Source organism: Spermophilus citellus (assembly GCF_964194105.1).
Source record: "Spermophilus citellus genome assembly, chromosome: 10".
NCBI classification, from domain to species: Eukaryota; Metazoa; Chordata; class Mammalia; order Rodentia; family Sciuridae; genus Spermophilus; species Spermophilus citellus.
Window position 1 is genome coordinate 51,451,647 of NC_138197.1, and position 22,765 is coordinate 51,474,411.

At 40.5% G+C, this 22,765-nt stretch overlaps 1 protein-coding gene across 4 annotated transcripts in view; it reads right to left on the bottom strand.

Annotated features, from left to right (window-relative positions):
* ITPR2 (inositol 1,4,5-trisphosphate receptor type 2) overlaps positions 1-22,765 on the bottom strand; it is a 502,163-nt gene that overhangs the window by 35,136 nt on the left and 444,262 nt on the right. For all 4 annotated transcript variants that reach the window (XM_081311949.1, XM_081311950.1, XM_081311951.1 and 1 more), the window contains one exon: positions 12,780-12,940. In XM_081311949.1, the coding sequence (XP_081168075.1) occupies positions 12,780-12,940 (161 nt within the window). The remainder of the gene's footprint in view (positions 1-12,779; positions 12,941-22,765) is intronic.

Consider the following 22,765-nt stretch of genomic DNA (forward strand, 5'->3'; position numbering starts at 1 on the left):
GGTCATTATTCCCTTAATACAGTATAGTAACTAATTTAACAGCATTTATATTGTATTAAGTATTATAAGTAATCTAAGATGTTGAGAGCACACAGGAAGATGTGTCTAGGTTACACATGAACACAACACCATTTAAATAAGGCACTTGAGCATCTGTGGATCTTGGTACTCAAGGGGAGGTTCTGGAAGCAATCCCTCAAGGGCACCAAGGGACATCTGTATTTAAATCTTCTCATTTCCTTTATATACAATGTCCTCTTCCCAATCTGGAGGACAGAGCCTTCTCTGTAGCTTATCACACATTGTTGATATGCAGTCATGAAGACTGAGTAATAACCTTTTGATATATTATTCTTTCCCATGAGGCTCAAGGTTCCTGAAGGTGGAGAATTTATTCATCTACTTTTTTGTGTGTGCTTCTCTACAATATCTAACCATTAATATAGACATGGTGGCCAGTAAATAAAAATGGTTGAATAATCATTTCTTGAGCCCAGACATGCTATTTCAGTAGTCAAATGCCCACATACATTTTAAAATTGAATGTAACATTTATTAGGTGTCAGAAAATGCAAAAATAGTGAATTGCTTAATGCTCATAAAGCCCCACAGGTGGGAATGTTTACCCACTTCACAAGTGCAGAAGCTAAGGTACAGGAGGGTGAGATAACCTGCCCAACGTTACCAAGTCCCTCAGGTTGTACCTAAACCACACCACCACGCCACGCCACATCCCGCCCTCACACCCAGCACCCCTTCAAGAACTCATTTCATTCTCGATTCCTGTGTATGAGTGAGTTCCATGTTAGAAAATAAAGTGAGGTGATCATGATATGCCCAAGTTAGAATAAATGCCATCACCCCCCAATACGATGAGTTCTTCTCTAGCTGTTGGTACTGTGTCATTATATTCTAAAATGACACTTTTCAAGCTGGACTCAGTGCTTCCAAATGTGCACCCCAGCACAGGTGCAGCTGGAGACAGGTGAGATCTCCCATCCCTCCCACGGCCACCAGAATCACTGTGGAAGTTTCTCTAGGAGGCTTTGGCTCCAGGTCTTAGAGGAAAATTCCTGCTCTGTCCCTAGTCAGTGTGGCCCTAGTGAGAAGGTCAGAGCATAGAGGCCCAATCACGGGGACCACAGACCAGCAGGATTCAGGAGCCAGACTCCAGCTGGGGGGAAGCTAGCCCACACCTGACCTCCCAGGGAACAAACAGGAACAAACTCTGACCACTCCCAAATCCCTGCCACGACGACTTCCGTTTCATCATATAAAACAAACATCAACACCACAGAAATGAGATGGAAACAAATACTTTAAACACTAGAGTTACGCGAATTTCAGAAGCAGGACAGAAGAGACTCTGGAAATGACCTAGATTTTCGTAATGAACAGGAATCTACAGTCCTGAAGTTCATCTCTTCTCGCAGTCATAGCTCCGCTTAGTAGAAGCAGGGCCAAGGACCTCCTTGATAGTACAATGTGGCACATCCAAGGTGGCTAAGAGAAAACCTTGGGTGATTATCTCTTTGAAAAGTTACGAATACCTTTGCAATTAGACTACCTCTGAATTTGGTTATTTTTGAGTTTCAGATTCTGGCGAACCAGGTTTTTGGATGTCAGGTGTGTTGGAAATGCTCATCAGGTATCCCACAGAACAGCATAAATACCCTCAAGGCTTTCTTCAGAGTTCACCACTGTAGTGGAACAGTGCAGAAAACTCAGAGCCAGAATAAGATTCCTACACAAACTGTGTGCTTCACACCAGAACTTTTTCAGATGTCGGAAAAAAATGAAAAAGGTGATTACATGATGGAAAAATGTGGCTAATTCTTCCTATGAAGGAGCCCAAATCGTGCATTCTTTGGAAAATGAACTAAATATTCTTTGATGATCCCATGTAGAGCCTAGAAGAAGGCAGTGCCTGCTCTCTTGCCCCAAGATGGTGAGGGAAGCTATGCGGAACATGCATGCAGGTCATCTGGGTTCTGACGCAGCATTACTGCCTACCACTGCTGGGGACACTCTCGACAGCAGGCACCCACACCTCTGATCACTTGTAAAACTCAGATTCAATGGTCTTAGCAATTCAAATATTTAAACGAGCTCCCAACTTCTGGTTTAACAAGGGAAGAAATGATAAAGGCATTTGAGTTTGGGTCTGACAACATACTTGAAGACTCCTTTGGCCCAACTTTTTTCCTGGTGGTCATGCTCACTGTTTAATTACCAAAAAAACTGGGCGACTTGTTGAGAATCATCCTTCTGTTCTCAGAAAATTCTGTGAGTGGGCCTTCCCTGTCCAGATTTTCTTTGCCCCCTCTCCCGGGGCTAGCACAATGCCGGACACAGGAGAGAGTGTTTACTGAACAAATGAAAACTGACCATCTAACCTCCAAAAGGTGCATTGCAGAAATCAGTAGAGCACTTGAACATGAAAGAGCTTAAGAATGTTTTGCGTCTGCAAAGTAGTATTTAAATTTCGCCCTGTTATTTAGTTGGCCAAGTAGTCTTAGTAGAAAGGAAATCAACATTTTTTGGGCAATAACCGTGAGCCAGACACCGTGGAAAGCACTGATATATGTGATTCTGTTGAACTCACACAGGAATCCTAGTAAAAAGGATGAGAAAACAGAAAGCTGAGGTAATGTACCTCAGATGCTGTTATTTTGAAACACCTTGATCTCTAAATCCTACAAAAGTAGCAGACTCCACTAACATGATATTAAATGACTGATCTCTGAAATACAAATGCTGAATCACTTTGGTAAAAATTCAGCAATTATTTTTCAGGAATTTTAGATAAAATCGGTCTGAAATCTGATGGAAATTAGCTTGCATGATAACCTTACCTAACACAAGAGCAATAGTTCAGCTTAATTGGCATCTTAACTAATTACTCACAATATGGCCCAGGTTATGCCGTTCTATTAAAAACCATTAGACAGGAGTCCTGTGGCTTTACCGTATATAGTCCTCATTCCCAAACTTACATTTTGATGGCATCTGTTACTCTCTGGAAGAAAGCCAGAGTTTCTGAGTAAAATGTATCAGTCCTAACAATGTGGACATTATTATTCCAGAAAGCCAACTGAGAATTCAACAAGATCTTACAGTAATGACTAGAACTGGGAAACAAGAATTTTCTTCGGCACAGCAGGGAGAAATCTTTTTATTAAAGTTATGAGAATCAGAGATGTGAATATCCCTTTACAAGTTTAAAATAAATGACTTAGGATGGGTCACCCTTTCAGAATGGCTTCCATTTACTGAACAAATCCAGGTCACTTTGCTCTAAACATTTGGGGTTGCAGCATAATTCCATATGAAAACTCATTAATCAATATTGGGTCACAGGATATCTACATACTGACCAAAGTACTCTTAGGTTCACTGACTAATGAAAAGCTGGAATCCTCTTTCAGTTTTCCTATGAACACTGTTTTTCTCCTTCCTGGTTCTACTTTTTGATGAGTAAAATCTGGGTGGTAGACATTATTATCATCATTTTTAAAGAGTTTCCTCTGTGCCCAAGTCCAAGGGAAAGCTTCCTCTGATTCTCTGGCTCCACATTATCCCTTTTGGACACCCTTTCCAAATCTGTGACTTCAACTATTAATTATACTCCATCAACTTATGAATATTCATGATCAGCTAACAAATATTTATTGAGCATCTACTCCTCACCAGGCACTGTTCTATGCTCCTCAGATACCGTAGCAAATTAAGAGATTAAAAATTTATCTTTGTGGTGTTTAACTTTTCTAGTGGATTGTCCACCTCAGGTTTCTCATCTGAATTCCAGACTCACATATCCAGTTTTTTATGGAACCTATGTGCTTGAATATTATAAGCCAAACTAAGTTGATCACGTCTCCTCAATTTACACCTATGGCATGCTTACTCCTCCCACAGCCTCCCCCAAACTATCCAAAGCCTGGGGATGTAATGGCCTTCCCTTTACCTTCATTAAAGCCTCTGCCTTCATTTTTCCATAGCCATCATTTCTACTGGCATTTCCTTTGTCTCAGTTCTTATTCTTGTTTCTGGGCAATGAAACTTTTCTACTAGGTTTTTTTTCCCCCTCTAGGATGACCCCTTGAATCTGTTTCTTATGTTGCCATGCAACATGCTTTCTGAAATCTAAATCTGCCCTCTCTCTTTGGTTTACTCTCTGGGTGGCTTCCCTAAGCTTTCAGGCAAAAGTAAAAACTTCTAAGTAAGTACACAGGCCCTTTGTGCTCTGGCTCCTGGTTACCACTGGAGTCTCCTGGTCTCCCCACCCTCACTCTTTCTCTAGACATACCCATCTGCTCCATCTGCCATCTCCATCCTCATTCCCTAGCTCCCCTGCAGCTCCCAGGTGTGGCCTCCAGGAAGCCTGCCTTCCCAGGCCCTCTGCTCTGCTGCACCACTGTGTGTGTGGTCGCTCCGGAACCTGGGCTCCTGCCTCCTTGGGTTAGCTCTGCCTCTTTTTGAATCCCAAGGCCTAGCTCAGGGCCTGGAATGCAGTAGGCACTCAACATGTGTTTGCTGAATCAGCATATCTTTTGACAAAAGTGGAAGACGACACATAGCCTGCATTTTCAAGGTACTTGAGACCACAGCTCCAAGAATGCAGCTTCAACACTAAGAATTCTAATTCATAAAACTACTAGAGAAGCAGAATGAGCTTTCCTCTTTCCAAAAGAGGTCTTTTGGCTTTTGAGTTTTTTCCCTACCTTTTCTCCAATACTTGATTTACACATATTTGACCTTAGTTAAGTTTTACCTGATTTCTCACTAGATGAGGGATTGGCTAAAGGTAAGATCTGTGTTGGACTTATTACTGAGCACCTTGGATGAACCTCGAATGATAAAATTGGGTATAGTGAAGTAAGATGACCTGCAAAGCTGCTAGTACATATCATGTATTTAACTAATTTCCCTTCTTTATCTTACACTTTCACTTTAAAATGCACTTTCTGCCTGGACCACTTTCCTTCCATCCCTTCTGTCAAAGTACTCCTCATTTCTAAGGCCAACTCTCCTCACAGTCTTCTCTGTGAAACAGCACCCAGCACCCCAGCCACAAATAACTGTCTGTCCTCTGTGCTCCAGTGACGGTTATTTTGCTCAATAAATCCATGCTGAATGCCTACTATGTGCTAGGCATTGATGTAGTTGCTGGAAATACAGCAGAGAACAAAACAGCACACAAATGCCCTACTGGAGTGTGTATTGTGAGGTGAACACTAACAATATTAATAAATATGAAACAGTCTGATGTTGGAGATAAATGCTGAAGGAAATAAAGGGTGATAAGACAAAGTAACAAGAATGAGGGAGCCGGGGGACAACCAGGACAAGCAGACAGCACACATACACAAAGGCACTGACCAGCAAGAAGGCCCATGTGGCTGCAGTGTAGTTGGTGTGAAGAAGGAAGGTGTGAAGCAACGAGGCTGGTGAAGTTGGCCAGAGTCACACTGATGAAAGGTCCATGAAAGAGTTGGGATTTAATCCTAAGTATCATGCAAGGGTCTTTTTGCAGGGGAGCAATGGTGTAATTTGTTTTCACTGTCTACTTTGTCCCTTACCAGAGTCGTGATAGACACTGTATTTTCTGGTGAATGTAGATGTCCTTCCCATTAAGTTGTGGTTTTGTGAGGGTGGTGAATATGTTTTATTCTTGTTTTTATCAGTGCCTTGTGTAGACTGCTCCCCAGTAAGTACTTGTCAAATTAAACACAGAATATTCCGCAGCCTTTTTCTTTCTTGCCTGCAATTGGAATCATTATAATTGCAATATGCCTATCTTTGTAAGAAGCATGCAATTGCCAACCAGTTCTGAACAGGTTCTCATTTTCCTATCTGAACCCCTCTCAGCCCTTCCTGCTATTGTAGGACTGTCATCTGAACTCCTGTTCCCTGGCCAGGTCCATTCTCTGCCCTGTAGACTGGATTTTTATAGCCCCTCTTCTTTAAAGCACCAAGTGTGCAGCTGAGAGCGTTGGGTACAGCTGGCCTTGCCTGCCCTCAGAGGAACCGTGGCTTCTTGCTTTACGTGTTGTATAGGACCCAGTACTAGGAGACTCTGATTGACAACTTACAGGTTGTGAACACAGCATCCCTTTGCTCCAGCTGTGTCACTAGGAGCAAGTTATAATCCTCTTTAAGTCTCTGTTTCTTCATGTGTGAAATGAGGATAATAATAATAGGATCCTCCCAGTTTTTCCCCAGGATTTTTGCCTTGACCCTTCTCCAAGACTTGCAATGGGAAGGTTAATGCCTGGCACAGGAGGAGGCCTCCTCAGCCTATCAAAGTTCAGCAGGCTTCCATTCTGAGTTCTGACTCATTACACAAACATTATCAATGGGCAATTTGAGAAGCAAAGTCAAGTCATCAATCTTGTAAATGGAAATCCTAAAAAATCAAACTCCATCTTCTAGAGCCCAGTTGATTCTTTGGAACCCAGCTTCTTCTAGAACAACCAACAAAAGCCACTTCCGGCTTCTCAAACTCTATGAACAATCACCCAGACACCAGCAGATCCAGTTTGGGATCAATTCAGGAAGGAAGTAACCTAGGACAGCTCAGAGTTAGGGCCTTTCTGCCTGCCCTTGTCTTTATTCCCCAGCCCACTTCCATCCATGAAAATCATTCCAAAATTATTTGGCCCCAATCCCTTTCCCCTCATTTCTAGCACTGAGGTCTCACAAGCTGAGCACTGCAATACAGTCTCCTAGATGCAGGCTCCAAGCGCAGCCACTGTTAAGCACTTCCAAGTATGTCTGTCTTACAAACAAACAAAAAAGAGGATTAGAAAGGTGTAAACATGAGTGTAAAAAGGTGGTTAATTCATGGATCTTGCACTTGCATACCAAATAGAAAATGAGAATAATATGGAGGGGGTCTCTGGCCATAACAATGAAATCTGGAGTTGGGAATTGAAACAGATCCCTTTTAAATTAAAGACACATGTCTGCACTTAAAATGTGGGGAGAAGGTGGTGGCTCTGTGAATGTATACACTGGCCTCTTAATTGTGCATTTTGAGCTGTGGAGACCCCCTTGGCTTGCCGTGACATGTAAACATTTTTTTAAAACGTTGTCTTAATAGGTTCTGAAATCTTTAAAATAGGTTTTAGTTAAAAATTAAGATGTTACATAATTGGCTTCATTAGATCCAATTACACAATTAGTGTAAATTAGAAATAATGGCATCAGAACATATAATTTCAGAATTATGACACATAACAATAATGCGGAAATTAAGTTGGCAAATGTGCTGAGGCAGGCAGAGTGCATATAAATTGTAGACAATTTGATGTCTTCCATGAGCACAAACATCTCCCCGCTCCAGTAGTTACTGCTCAAAAATATGGTTTAACTAAACAAGATTGATTTTGAGTTCCAGACTCAGAAACCAACATCTGGAAAGTCGTAAGTTCTTTTCCCCTCCCTAGGTAGGTGGCTGAAGGAATGACTGAGTAGATTTCTAATTCATGAAGAGGATGATCCCTCTCTTCCTAAGATCTAAACAGATCACTACAAGGAAGGATTCATTCTTAAGGGTGAAGGATGCCAAAACACAACAACACACACACAAAAAAACCCACATCCATGTAGATAGCTGCTCCTCTGCTCTGGAAGCAGCCTCAGGCACTCTCCCAAGCATCTGTGTGTGGGAGGGAAGGGGCTGGGCTTCGGACACTCTAGGAGAGAGACCAGGGAGGCATGCAAGTACCTCAGCCTTCAAATCAGTCACCTGATTTTTAATGTTGCATTCTCTACACTTGGTTCAAGTGATATAACCCCTTCCTGCCACACCTTTATCTTCTGATTTTAAAGAATGAAATGAGCATTTGACTAATGAGAAATTCATGTACCTCTCTCTCCCATCTATTTTTGCTGTATCTTTCTATAAATTGTGTTCAAGTACCAGAAGACTAAAAAGAAACCATTTATTTATTAATTTCCTTACTTTTTTTGATTTACTCAATAAATGTTTTAAGTTTCATGGGGGAAGAGATGATTTCTTCTTCATCCTTATACATCAAACTTTTAGCATAACCACTAGCAATGGATATTGAATTGCTTTTAATACACATTACAGACATTATTTGCCCTGGTATTGTGCAGAACAAACCGCTACTATCTACCTGGATATGGCCTTCAAGAAACTTACAATTATTTTCTTCGTGAAGACAGATGATTATGTTCAGAAAAAAATGAATTAAATTGTCTTGGTTTATATTGTCATAATGTCAAGAAGCACTAACGGGAGGAAATGATCCCCCAAACCATGGTCATGATGGGTGGGGAGCAGCCAGGGTCTCAGTCACAGCCCAGTGCCATCCATCAGGATGCTTGGGGAGGCAGCAGTTCTCTGCACACACACACAGCTCTTATATGCAACTCTGGTTTGGGTCTTGCTGTTTGTTGCATTAAGTAATAAACATCTCCAAAGATCCCTAACATATCTTGGCAAACAACACTGAAAACCTGAAAATATCCCCCAAATTTAGAGAAACAGCTAAAAAGCCTGAGGCATTTTTTTTTCTAATGGTTGCTATTTTGTCTGTTCCTCCTCAGTCATCATCTTTTGGATAGAAGAAGCAAAGGGGCTCTGTGATGCTCAAAGGCCATTACTCGGAAGGCCTGGGGATTTATTCCTTTATATTTACCTCTTGTTTACTGGATTTCCTTTCATTACTTCTATTTTCCCGTGTGGGCCCTTCTTTTCCCTTCTTTTCTCTTCCCAATAAATACCAACTCAAAATATCAATTATTTTATCAAAAATGAGGGTTTGCTTGCCAGAAGAAAATACATTCCCCAATACCTTGATCTACCTGCATCTTCCCTAACAAGATCCCAGCAGATGCTTTGTGTTAGTTTGAATATTCATACACTGGCTTCTAAACATCTTGGCTGAGAGTATGAATGAAAGGGTACAGCAGTTTTAAGTTTTGATTAATTTCAGACTCTTGGTTTTCATCATTGGATTAATACAGAGGTACAAACATGTTTCCTAAAATTCTAATCCACAGAATAGAAGTAGCATATTACTTTATTTTAAATGTATGTTTTAATGGATATTTGGTATACATATATATGTTGACATGGTAATAGAGTATAAGGGTGAAGCACTGAAGGTGAAATCATCCAGATGGAGAAACATTCCCCACACTTGTTATATTCTTGTTTTTCCCATTTCACCAAAAGGTAGGAGGCATTTTCTAAAAGTCCCAAGGCACAAATCAGATTTCCTTAGTGTAACAAAATTCAGATGAATTCATTTTCTTTTGCATAAACCCTTATGGGTAAAAGCTGTATCAATTATGAAGCATCTTGCAAAGCCTATTGATAAACAAGCACCTACATCAACTTGGTAAAATAACGTGTTTTAAGGAACAAAAATAAGAGAAGGTTTCCTACCAAACTGTTAAGAGGAGCTATCTCTGGAGGGAGGGGAAAAAAACTCCCAGTCTTCAAACTCAACTGCAAACATGCTTCGACTTATACATGTTCTAAAATCTTGTCTCTCTATGAGGCTCAGGATTATGAGACCAAAGTCTCCATGGAGCTTGGTGTAACAGATTTTCTGAACTGAGTTTGTCAGCTACAGATTTTTAGTTTTTCCAAAAACACCATTTCAGAAAATGAGCAATCTTCCATGTGAACAAATTTTTGTTTCCATTCAGACCTAAGCTAATCCATTCTTCTGTCCTCTGTTCATTAAAATTCAGGAATGGAGCCTGTTCCCTCGGATGCGCATTGCTTGGATGAGAATGAGATGTTTCAGGCTGGAATAAGCTTGTGGGCTCTTATCCCTTCTGTCAAGGTTCTGGAAAGAGCTCTGACAGAAGAGGATGGGCAGAAACATGCATAAGGACTTGGATACTTAAAGATCCAAGCACAAGTGCCTGGTAAAATGCTGCTTTTACTGTGAAGGCTAAAGATGGGTCAACATTTTCACAGCAGTCTTCTCTTGTGGGAAAAGGTCATTGGGTGATTTCTGCATTACAAAATCCAAAGGCTGTGACCTGTCTCTTCTTTATGGCTTCTCTGCAGCAATTGCTGCTGTTGAACCCTGAAACACTCATCTCTGGGCTTTTGACAAGCTCTACTTCCTGATTCTCCTTCTGCCTTCTTTACTGACTTCTTTTCTATCTATTTCACTCATCTTTCTTCTGGGGGACTTCCAGGTTCTGTTCTGGGCTCTCTCCTCCCTCTTTACACTCTCCCCCTTCTCAGACCAGTCTGTAGATTGGCGGCTTCAATGCTCATTCCATGTGGACAGTCATATAACTTCATTTACCAAGTCCCTTCACTCTACCAGGTCATTTTAACATCTCACAGCACTCTTATGAGAGATGCCATAGTTTCTTCACTTGAGAAGAGGCTCAGATAGGTTTTAAGATTCATCTATAACATCCAAGACCACCCAGCCAATAAGTGGTAGAGCCCAGGTTTGATCTTCTTGGCTCCAAGACTCATACTGAGGCCACCTTGACATTCCTTTGAATCCACAATTCTCGCTCTTCAGTCTCACTTCAAAATCAACAAGTCTTTTCCCCTGACCAACTTCTCTTCCTAACAAAGAGACTTTCTGAAGCTGACACACCACCTTTCTCCCAATGACCAGGCTGTCACTGTCAGGTGTCTCAGGTTCACCTTGCTCTCTTCCACCTCCTGCTCCTCCCCCACCCGCTACCTCAATTTCATCCCTTGCTAAATACCATCTCTGATGTTATATCCCCCCCTTCAATGCCATCTTATACACCAACGTGCTACTACTTAACTATTGTCCCAGATCACACTATCCTCTTAGTTATAATATTCAGTGGCTTCCCATTGCTGATGAAATAGTACCCAAATGCCTGTATTTGTTACTCAAAAGTCCCATCTACTTTTCTTGTCACGTCTCTCAGGGATTCATTCTAACCGGACTAGGTGCCAGGAAAAACTGGGCAACTAACGATCTCTCGAGGGTCTGCATGTCCCACTTTTATGCCTTTATTCAGACTGCTCCTTCCCACAGGCACTCACTTTTATTTAGCAGATAAACCCTACCTGCACAAATCCTGCCCTGTCTGCTATGCTGGCCCCCTCTTCTCCTCCCCCCATCTCTTACACACACACACACACACACACACACACACACACACACACACAATTCTCCTTCTCCCCCATCCAGTTGAATGTCACTTTACAGATTTTAATTTGTATAACTCATGTGGAACTTTTTTACTTTTGGTTTGTTATCCCCCCATCTCTCCGACTAAGCCCTAAATTTCTTGGCACAGGGGAATGTAGCAGACTTTTCACTGTATTCCCTGAAATCTTTTACTCTAAAAGATATCATAGGAACCTAATAAATATTATTGATTAGATTTATTCAAACTTTGATATAGTGCAGCAATGTGAGTTCACATTTAAAATGTAATGCTTGATGTACCATTTTTTCCCAGTAAGCAGAAATGAAATGTTTCTCACATATCAGACCAAGAATGTGCAAATGACCACTGTGAAGGCACAACCTCAAATGGTTAACACCCCCCACCCCGCCATCCCCGCAACTTAAAAAGGGAAGAGGGCAGAAAGGTAAAAGTGGAAAAAGAGAGACCAAATTAGGTTCTGTCTGCTGTCAAATGAATGCAGAGAAAACAACTTACAGTGATATGAAAGTCAATAATAAAAAATATATGAAAAATCTTGAACTATAAAAATTCCATTTACATGTAGCACTCTTGTGACACATTGATATTGACAGGAAGGAACATTATTACTGTATCAACCTGCACTTATCAATATCTTTCTCACTAAAAAATGTTCTTTCGTTGCTCCTGATGGGTCCCTGCTTTTCTACATGGATGATAAGTCCCCAGAGGCAAGGACCTAGAGCCACTGTTAACTAAGTTCTCCTGTCCTGACCCCATTGCATTGATGCTAATTATCCTGAGAACTGAGCAAGGAGGACCATGCATCCTCTAAGATCTCTTTCTCAAACAGTGAACACAATTTTGTAGGATGGTCTTTGAGGAAAATAAAAACCCAATGTACAGGCTTGTTTGTTATAAGTATACGAGAATTGATACAGTTGTAATTATGCTTATTAAAAGTGCCATGCTAAAGTGACAACTTTAACTTCCTTTTGGGCCAGTTAGTTTTAATTTTCTATGAGACAAAAGAAGCAATTTCAAATTATGGACAACCACATCCTCTGTTCTTATCTTAATGAGGAGCTATAAGTAACGACATGTGACAGGATCGATGAAAATCCATCATGAACTCTGGCAAATCGATCCAAAGTATATGCTGCCAGGAAACCAGGACCCTCCTGTTAGGACTAAATATCATACTCTTCCTACATGGAATTTAATTTCTTAAACTTGATTTTTGAAATTCAAGGAATTTCATAAAGCATGAATCTTCTGTTCACATTGGACAATAGGAATGTTCCAGATTTGGGGAATTAGGAGATCAGCAATGATAGAAGGCATGAGGTCAGAAGGTGGCAGACATCACTGAGAAGATGCTATTCATTGCACAGAATATCGCACAGGAGAATTATGTGCATGTTATATGTGCACTTGAGTTTTAGATTTGGGTGAAAAACCAAGAAATCTACTGGGAACCAGCAATTTAGGCCACACAGAGGTTCTTCAGTGGTTATGGGCTTATTAAAAACATTGCTAGAGCCATTCTATTCTGGAAGGAGGGAAAGATAGAAAAGGTGCAAGTGTGCAGAACACAGATGGTCACAGATTCCAATGCTCTGGTCACTCACCACAATCATTTGAGCCACGTAACTTTCAGGTCCAGTGTATTCTGTTGGGTCTTTAACTTTCACCAGGACAATGAAGTACAAATAATGCCACATATTGTGTTCTGATTTAATATGCTCCTCAAATGAAACAGTCTTATTATCAAACTTGTCCCTCTCCAGTCCTGCAAAACACAAGAAATACACTATATGTAATTCGTCATTTAATCAGCACTTAACTTTTTTAGCATAAAAACAAAACATAATCATTATTGAGAAAAAATGCCTGCTGAAACAGTGTGCCAATTTAAAATGTTATGATTAGAAACAACACAGTACGTAAGACCTCTAGGAAAAAGGCCACAGTTTATAGATTTCTTGCTAACTAATATTTATTTTTCCTCCCATGGATCCTTGGAAATGCACGATCCTATTGTAGACTTAAACTTTGCAGGTGATTTTAAATATAGCTATAGCAAACCAGTCAAATTAAACTGGATCACAAATCTAAGAAAATGAAGTAAAATAATTGTACAAGAAAAGGTATACTTGCTCATCAAAAATTATTTTATTCAGGACATGGGTTAAAAGAGGGAAGGCATTGAGAGCCCTGTCTTCAGAACCGCTTAGAATCAGTGAAGGGCACATGAACAGAGCAAACCAGCCAGACTCTGGGGGCATCGAGGACTCACACGCTACTCTATACCTCTAGACTTCCATGCTGCAGGTACTGGGGGAGGGGAAGAGTCTGTTCAATCTTCTGGGCACATTTTCAGCCTCTGAAAGAACACCGAAGTATGAATTTGGGCAGTAAGATTCTTTTCTCCTGACATTGAGTAGATGAAAGGAAATGAATGAAAATGAAGAAAAACATCTATGGAAAAATGAATTCCATTACCAGGTAAAATGGGGAGTTGGGATTGAGTCTGGCTTTGAGTTCAGATCCTGGAGAAGAAACCAGGAAACTGAATTCCAGTTTTGGCTACTCTTTCTCTAACCACTTTAAAAAGCCCATTCAAGCATAAAGAAGATCCTCTAAGTAATAAAATACAAGGCACACTAAATTAAAAAAAAATCTGTCCCCAATGAAGGTGTGCCTTTTAACTTACATTATTGAATATTTTTATGAAAAACATCACAATATTCAGCTGGCTAATGGCTATGCCCCATCTTATGACCTGTCTTCAGCTCAGTATACCCAAATAAACTCAAATCCTCTTTCCCAAATCTGCTCTAACCACAGTCCTTCTCCTTTCATTTGATGGCAACTCTATTCTTTCAGTTGTTCAAGCCAAAAGCCTAGGAGTCATCCTCGAATTCTATCTGCCTCTCAAGCATATGGTCCAATCCATGATGAAATGCTTTTGGTTGGACTTTCAAAACATATCTGGAATTCTGAACACTTCTCACCCCCTCCACTGCTGCCACTACAGTCTGGGCCATCATCATCCTTCATCCGATTACTGCAATAACCTCCCAGACCTCTCTGTTCCCACCTGTGCTCTCCATGGCCTGTTCTCAGCACAACAGAGAGAGCAATCCCTTAAATACCAAAACACAATGGTGTCTCTCCTCTGATGCAAAACCTGCAGTGGCCTTTCACCTCTTCAGTACAGGGCAAAGTCCTTACAATGGCCTACAAGTAGGGCTGCTAAAAACAAAACAAAACAAAATGAAACCCAGGATGCCCAGTTAAGTTTGAAATTCAGATAAAGAATGAATAATTGTTTAGTACAAGGTTGCCTCACGCACCATTTACTTGCTAAATCCTGTGTAGTTTGGCTCACAGCCACACTAACCTTCTCGCCTCCTGTCTTCTCTGTTGCTAGCTCCTATGCTAACAACAATACTGTCCTCCTTGCTATTCCTTGGACAGAATCCTGCTTCAGGGACTCTGGATTGGTTGCTTCCTCTGCTCACAAAACCCTTCTCCCTGATATCTTCTCCGCTGACTCATTCACCTTTAAGTTTTTGCCAAAATCTCACCTTCTCAACATGGCCTAACTCAATCACCCTATTTACTCACTACCAGTCCCTTTCCTCTCTGCCAACACTCTTGATAGCTTTTTTTCTCTTTCTTCCTCTTTCCTACGATGCCTATCACCTACCAGTAGACTGAATATAGCCATGCCAAAGTTGTGAGACTGGATCTCAACTCTAAGATAAAGAGGTAAAAATGACTGCAAGAAAAATCTTTACTGCTAATTAGCACAGAACAAAGAGATGTCATTTTAGCCAGAAACTTGAATAAGAATTTATTATATTTATTGCTTATTGTTTGTCTTTCTTCCCATTAGAACTTAAGATTCCCCCTGGACAGATATTTTTGTCTTTTAACTTCACCAGTGGTTCCAAAAGCTGAGAATGGTGTCTGGCACTTAGAGGGCACTCAACAAAACATAGACTGAATGAATCAAGAATGTTTCACTAATAAAATATAGCTCTACTAAGATGCTATATTAATTAAATAAAAAAAGAAAGAAAGAAACATACAATATAGCCAGGCACACTGGCACATTCCTATAATTCCAGTGGCTCAGGAGGCTGAGGCAGGAGGATCCCAAGTTCAAAGTCAGCCTCAGCAACTTAGCAAGACCCTAAGCAACTTAGTGAGACCCTGTCTCAAAATAAAATATAAAAGGGCTGAGGGTGTGGTTCAGTGGTTTAGCATCCCTGGGTTAAAAAAAAAAAACACCCAAGCAAATCAGATAGTGACAAGTATGGGCGAGGATGTGGAACCCTCATATTCTGCTAGTAGAAATAAAATAATGCATCTGCTTTAGAAAAGAGTTTGGCAGTTCCTCAAAAGGTTAGACAGAAGAGTTACCATATGACTCAGCATATTCCACCCACAGGTCCAACAAGAGAAATGAAAATGTGTGTTCACACAAAAATCTGTTCATGGTTCTGTTAAGTGAAATAAGCCAGACTCAGAAAGTCAAGGGTCATGTTTTCTCTCATACGTGGAAGACAAAGAGGAAAAAGGGAAAGAAAGGTGTGTGTGTGTGTATGTGTGTGGGGAATCTCATGAAAATCCAAGGGAAATCAGTAGAGTAGAGGAAAGGGACCAGGGGAGGGAGGAAAGGAGAGAAATACTGGGGAGGGATATTGGCCAAATTATATTGTGTGTGTATGAAAATGTACCAACAAATCCCATCATTATGTACAACTATAATACATCAATAAAAATATAGAAAAAAATCTGTTCATGAAAAGAGAAAGAAAGAAACATACAATAGCCAGGAATAGTAATAAAAAATGCTCATAAATAATGCTCATAGTAGCATTATTTATAATAGCCCAAAGTGGAAACAACCCAAATGTCCTTCAGGTGATGACCAGAAACAAAATATGATATATGCAAAAAAATGTAAATTTTTTTTTTTGCAATATTAAGACCTGGAGTACTGATACAGGGTATAAAAATGAACCTTGAAAACATCATACTAAGTGAAAGAAATTGGTCATAAAGACTAGATATTTTGATCCCATTTATATGAAATGTTAAAAATACATCAGTGGTTGCCCAAATCTAAGGAGGATGGAAGTTGGGGGGGCAATAAAAATATTCTAAGATTGATTATAGTGATCTACACACAACTCCGAATTTGCTGAAAACTGCTGAATTATAGACATTAAATGGGAGAGTTGCAAGGCATGTTAAACATATCTTAATAGAACTATTATCAAGAAAGAGAGAGATGGGGGTGTAGATTATAGTAAAATTTCCAGAACTCAATTCAAACACCTACTGCTTGCAAGACAATAATGCTACAACCACAATGTTTCTGACACCAAGTAATCCATGATATGGTAGAGGGAACAGATAACTTGTGTTATGTGCTAAAGTGGAAGGATAAAGAGAGCAAAATGAATTGACGAGGTATATTTAAATGGTTTCTAACAAGTGTGAAGCTTTAAAAATCCTGCCTTGGAATGTGATTATGGCAAGTGGAAAAGAGGTGTATGGCTTAATAAATGAGCTTAATATTTGATGAGCACCTATTTATGACAACAACTATAAAGATGTCTAAATACACTATCATAATTACAATAATTCAATATGACTTTTTAAGCATGTGAAGAAATAGATTCTGAATAATTCAACAAATTACTCAAGTTAACTCTTCCAGTTAATGGAAGAGTTTGTCAGTATTTAAATAAAAATACTTCTGCCTCTAAAGCTCACATTCTTTTGTCACATGGGCAGAGGAATTGGCATGGCAAAACTAGAGATGAAGGTAGATGACCTGTCCAGGGATATGTCAGTTCCTGGTTGGTTCACAGGGAACCCCCGGAAATAAGATGGAGTGGTATGTTTGGCACAAACCACAAAGAGCTTTAAACTCAAAGCTGTGGTGCTTGCACTACATTCGGAAGACATTTGAGAGGAGCCTGGCAGATTCAGAGCTGTACTTCAAGTAACTCCTGGGCAGAATTTAGAAGAAGAGAAAGGGCTGAGGTAGAGAATGAGGCACTAGGGCAGTGTGGGGGAGAGCTGAGAGCAGAACGCGTTCTTTCCTCTGCATGGGTTCTTACTCACTGGGCTTTGCCACAGATTCCCAGCATCTTAACAATCATCACGTTGAGGTTTCTCAATCCTCTTCTCCAGTATGAGCCTTTCTTTTCAACTTCAGTTTCCACTTCCAGCTGCCTGCTTGATAAATCCTGTGGGGTAGTTTGTGGACCTGACTTAGCTCATTAAAAGTCTCCTCCTTCACTGCTGTTTAGGAAGTCCTTGTTGAGTGGGGAACTTGAGGTGATCCCTAGACTCCACTCACTGACAATACACTCTGGCAGTTTCTCTTTCTCTTTCTCTCCAAATACATCAAGTCTCTGCCTCCACCTCCTCTTCTTTTTGCTTTGCAAATATTCCTTCCTCAAGACTCAGCTCACACACTGCAGCACTGAATCCCACAGACAGCTAGATGGCTGATCTCAGGGCCTCAACACTTGGCTAAGAAAATGTCTGTCTCTGTCTCAGCCTCTACCACTTTACTGTCTGATTAACTTTTATAATATCAGCACCTGGCATAATGTCTAGCAAACAGTAGGCATTCAGCTAAACTCAAAAGAAAAATAGAAAAACTGCATAAATGAATAAGAGAGGTGGAAGAGGCATTTGGAATGAAAATTTGAAAGGTCAATATAATTACAGGTGTAGACTTAGGGTGAAGGAGGAATCAAGAATGATTCTGAATTTTCTGACATGATTGATATTAGGGTAATATTGCCAGAGAAAGATAGCCTGTCATGTTGTTTCATCATACCTGGTCTATCCACACATCTCCTTCTTGTTGGGTTTTCAGCCTCCAGTAATTCAAAACACACACACACACACACACACACACACACACACACGATATATGTATATGTGTATGTGTGTGTGTGTGTGTGTATACATTTTATATATGGTCTACACATATATCAGTGTATATGTATATATATTTGCTTCTTTGTACCAGGGATTGAACCACCCAGGGGTATTGTTTTAGTCACTTTTTTGCTGCTGTGACTAAAAAATCTGACCAGAACAATTTTAGGAGGAAATGTTTATTTGAGGGTTCACAGTTTCAGAGGCAGTCTCCATCCTTCAGGGCTCAAGGTGAGACAGGACATCATGGCGGAAGCATATGGCAGAGGGATGTGGCTTACATGATGATAGGAAGGAGAGAGAGAGATCTCCACTTGCCAGATACATATATATACCCCAAAGTCAAGCCCCAATTCCCACCTCCTCCAGCCACACCCCACCACTTCAGTCACCACTCAGTTAATCCCTATCAGGGGATTAATTCACTGATTAAGACTCTCACAACCCAATCATTTTTCCTCTGAATTTTCTTGCCTTATCTCACATGTGAGCTATTGGGGGATACCTCATATCCAAACCATAATAAGTGTGAAACTACTGAGCCACTTCCTCAGCCCTTTTTAATTTTTATTTTAAGGCAGGGTCTCACTAAGTTGCTGAGGCTAGTTTTGAATTTGTGATTCTCCTGCCTCAGCCTTTCAGGTTGCTGGGCAGGCATGAGCCATTGGATACAGGAGCTACTTTGTTTCTACGATTACAGCTTGAGCTCTGTCCTCTGCTAACCATCACCCAGTTATGGCCACTTTCAGAATCACCAGCAATTATTTTCTGAGTCACGTTTAACTCTCAAATGTTTGGACATAGCCTTCAAGGCTGGGAAAGCCTAGCTGCTGCCACTGCCTGTTACAGAATCCACATCCTCCCAACCACTGTGGGTGTGTCTTGAAAACACCTGGAGAAAGTCTCTCTTGCTATCGAGGTTTTCTCCTCTTATTTGATTTTATATCTTTTTTTTTTAAATCGCAGGTAATCCCATTATACTAAAACACAATTCTGAGTTAATTGCAACTATTTTACAACTTTTTAATATAACTTCCAAATATCCTGGCTGTTTAAATGTTTCTTGTAATTAAATTGTAATTAAGATATGTATATCTTAATAAACCTTATAGTTAAGATAGGATATGCACCATATCTTGCAGGTATAGAGAGTCCAGCAATGAGTACATGTCTAGAAATCCATCATCAAGATACTCTCCACATTTCCATTGCTTAAGTTCCTAAAAATGCCCAGGACCAATTGACAAACTTTTTTTTTTTAAGTTTCCATTTTATTTAAATGTGCACACAAAGTTTGATATACTTTATAATATTTGTTCCAATAAAAAAACACTATTTACATTTATTCTCAGGTTAAATTACCTAAATGGCCCCTCGGACTTGAATAAACATAAAACTTCCAGAAAAGAGACTTTAGAATATGTTGATCCAACATATCCTTGCACCTCTTGACATATCACCCTCCATCCCTGAATACATGGCATATGACATAGCTGGCTCAGAGTGGTAAGAAACTTGGCCAAGATCACACAGCCAGATGTGGAACCACTGTAGAGCTATGTCTATTTGATTATGAGGTTCATGTGTTTTCTAGCATACATGGTGCACAGCACCCACCAAAGGTGATAAGACAGCAATGACATGTACAGCAACGTAGAGCTGAGTGTGATGTGAGGAATTTAAGGACAGACATATTTGCTCTGGTTGGTGAGATCAGAGATGGATTCGTGGCATAATGACCTTAGAGCTGGGCCTCAGAGAGTGGCAAGCAGGAACTCAACAGCTCAGGAGTTTGGAATTTTAAAATGAATGTGCCCCACAACGGAGAACACAGAGGGAGTTCAGGAAGTTAAACATGAGTAACCAGCTGGACTGCAACAGGGATATAAATGGAAGAAATGTAGATAAACAGGTAGGGAGAAAAAAAAAAAAAGAAGAAGAAGGGGCCAAATCGTGAGGTTTCTTAGATGCCAGGAAAATTAGAGTTTTAGAGCTATAGACTGTTACTGATGGCTCTTTGAGTAAGAAAATGATGAATTTAAAGTGGAAAAATTAGTCTGGCAGCACTGAACAGACCATTTTGGAGCATGAGTCAAGATGAGCCTGAAAATCCAAGGTGTGGCTGTGGGAATATGTGAAGATGTGTGACTGTGGAAGTAGATTCATTAGCTCAAGGTAGCTGGTGTATCTGGAAGAGGAAGAAGGAGATGCTAAAAAACAACGGTGACATTCCCAGCCAGACAACTGGAGGCAGGGAGGAGGACATCATGAAGTGCAGCATGTAAGTCAGGATTAGGAGCTGGGTCAGAGCAGAGAGGTAGACATGATGTATTGGTTTTAGACATGGAACAACGTCTGGCTACCGGGAAGATGTGTCTGTCTATGTGTCCAATAAACAAATGAAAATAAATGGGAAAACATAGGGAGGGTTTGGAGCTGAGGAGGTATATTTGGCAATAATCTGTATAAAAGGGAGGTTAAAGAGGATGGCAGAGAGGAAAGACAAGAAGTCAATGACAAAATTAAACCTCTTTTCTAGGGGTTTGGGAGAAGAAATCAAAACTTCTTTTTTAGGAATCTGGGGTAAAACCAAAGAATGAAGAATCAGAAGTAGGAAAAAAGGTCAACAGGAAATTAATAGTGAGTTTGAAAAGAAGACTTAAGTTTGGCAATGAGGGTTACTATGATGTTTTAAGGAATTTCTAGGTCATAGGTTTTTAAAATAACCATGAAAAGCCATGGGACACAGGATCATGTCTTAGAATGAGTCTCCCATCTTAGTGACCCTCTCTTCCAAACACAGCCTTTTTCAGAGGTAGTGCACCAACATGACAGTTAGGATCATGAAGAAAAGGACTTAGAGGAGGCAGTGAAAGGCAGACCACGAGGCACACCAGAAGTTTCCAAAGAATGCATCTTTTCTCCCCTCTGGAACTCATCCTTCCCTACAATGGCTCAGCCCCATATCACTACACTCCTCAACTTGGATCTGTTCCCAGGCTTGGTTGTCCTTGAGTTAGACCATGACCTGATGCTGCCATTTAAAGAGAATCATGTAGCTTAGTGGACTTTTGAGTTTGAATCCTGGCTCTACTGATTACTAGCCAGACATTGATAGGATCTGAATTGTTTCCATGTGTGTAAAGGGGTGGCCATATGCAGAATATACTTTGTTTTTCAAAAAAAAAAATTCAAAGAAAAAAATCTAAGTTGAATATCCATTGTGTAATGAGTATTCAATAAATAGTCTTGAGATTTCCCATGATGATGTTGTTGATGATGCTGAAAGAGGGGTTCCAAGTTTGAAGGTGGGACCTTGACAGCCTCTCAGCCTATTCTTTCCAAGCTTCTGAATGACTGCAGGAAATCTTCCTTGGCTACCTCTTACCCTTGCTCTCCCCCTTCTAATCCAGATACCAAAACAGAAGACTCCAGTTCCTGTCTTAATTTCCTTCTAGCAAATCCTTGCTCAGCATTATAATCTGTTCTACCTAAAGTACCAGAGACTTCTGAATGAGAAGTCCAGAGGCCCTTTCACTTCATACTACTGGCCTTCTCTGCTCTGGCAGGGTTGAGCATTCATTCCTGTCTCATGAGGCTTTCTCCCCTCACTCTGGAGATGCCATATACTCCTGGTTCTCTTCGTGCCAGTCTAATTTGGTGCTCTTAGTTTTTTGGTATGTGAATCTTTTTCTCTCCTAACTCTTCAAGGCTGGTGCTTTCCACATGTATCCCAGCTGTGTTTTTTCTCACTCAGAAGCTCTTCCCCACGCTCCTGATTTTACTCCACACAGGTTGAGGATTCCCCAGTTGACTGGTCTCTAGTGCAGACCCACTCTCTGAGACTCATACTCATACACTGGCCTACGCTGGATGTACAACACTGCGGTTTTCAATGCACAATGCAATTTAATTATTTCTAAAGTTAAACTCAGAATATTCCTACCTAAAGGGATTTTATTCATCTGTTCTTAAACACAATCACCTGTAGTATTATTCTCTACCGAAGTACCTAAGGTATCTGTCATTGGTATTCCTAGCCACCAAGGTTTAAAAATTCTGTCCTCTAAATATTTCTTGCCTTCTACCCTTAACACCTCCATTACTCAATGAATCAGGTTTATATTACCTTTCTGTTGCTTGAACTGTGGCCACATCCTCCTACCTGGTTACTCTGCTTGCAGGACTATTTCCTGATAAAGGGCCTCCCAAAGCTGCCACATTGCTCTAAAACAAAAATTAGAACTTTAACTCTTTTATTTATAAATCTTTAATGGTTCACGATCCTAAGTCTGTAGGATAAAGTCCATGCTGCCTAACCGAAAAGGCTCACCTGCATGATCTGACTAACCTGTCCTCTTGGCATTCCTTGATCTGAACTTCACATGCAATGACACTGAGATTTTCTTGAATACATGAAGCTCCTCATGGTGCTGTTCTTTCCTCTGAGCCTTTGTGTCTCCTGGACATTCTGCTTTCACCCATCTCCAGCTGGCTAATGCTCTTCCATCTTAAGCCATTGGCTCTGCCATTAGCTCTTCTAAGAGGTTTTCCTGATTCTTTTCCATTGCTCCTTACTCCAACATGAAGAGGTAACCGTCCTTTGGGTCCTTGCAGCTCAGCGGGAACTTCTTTA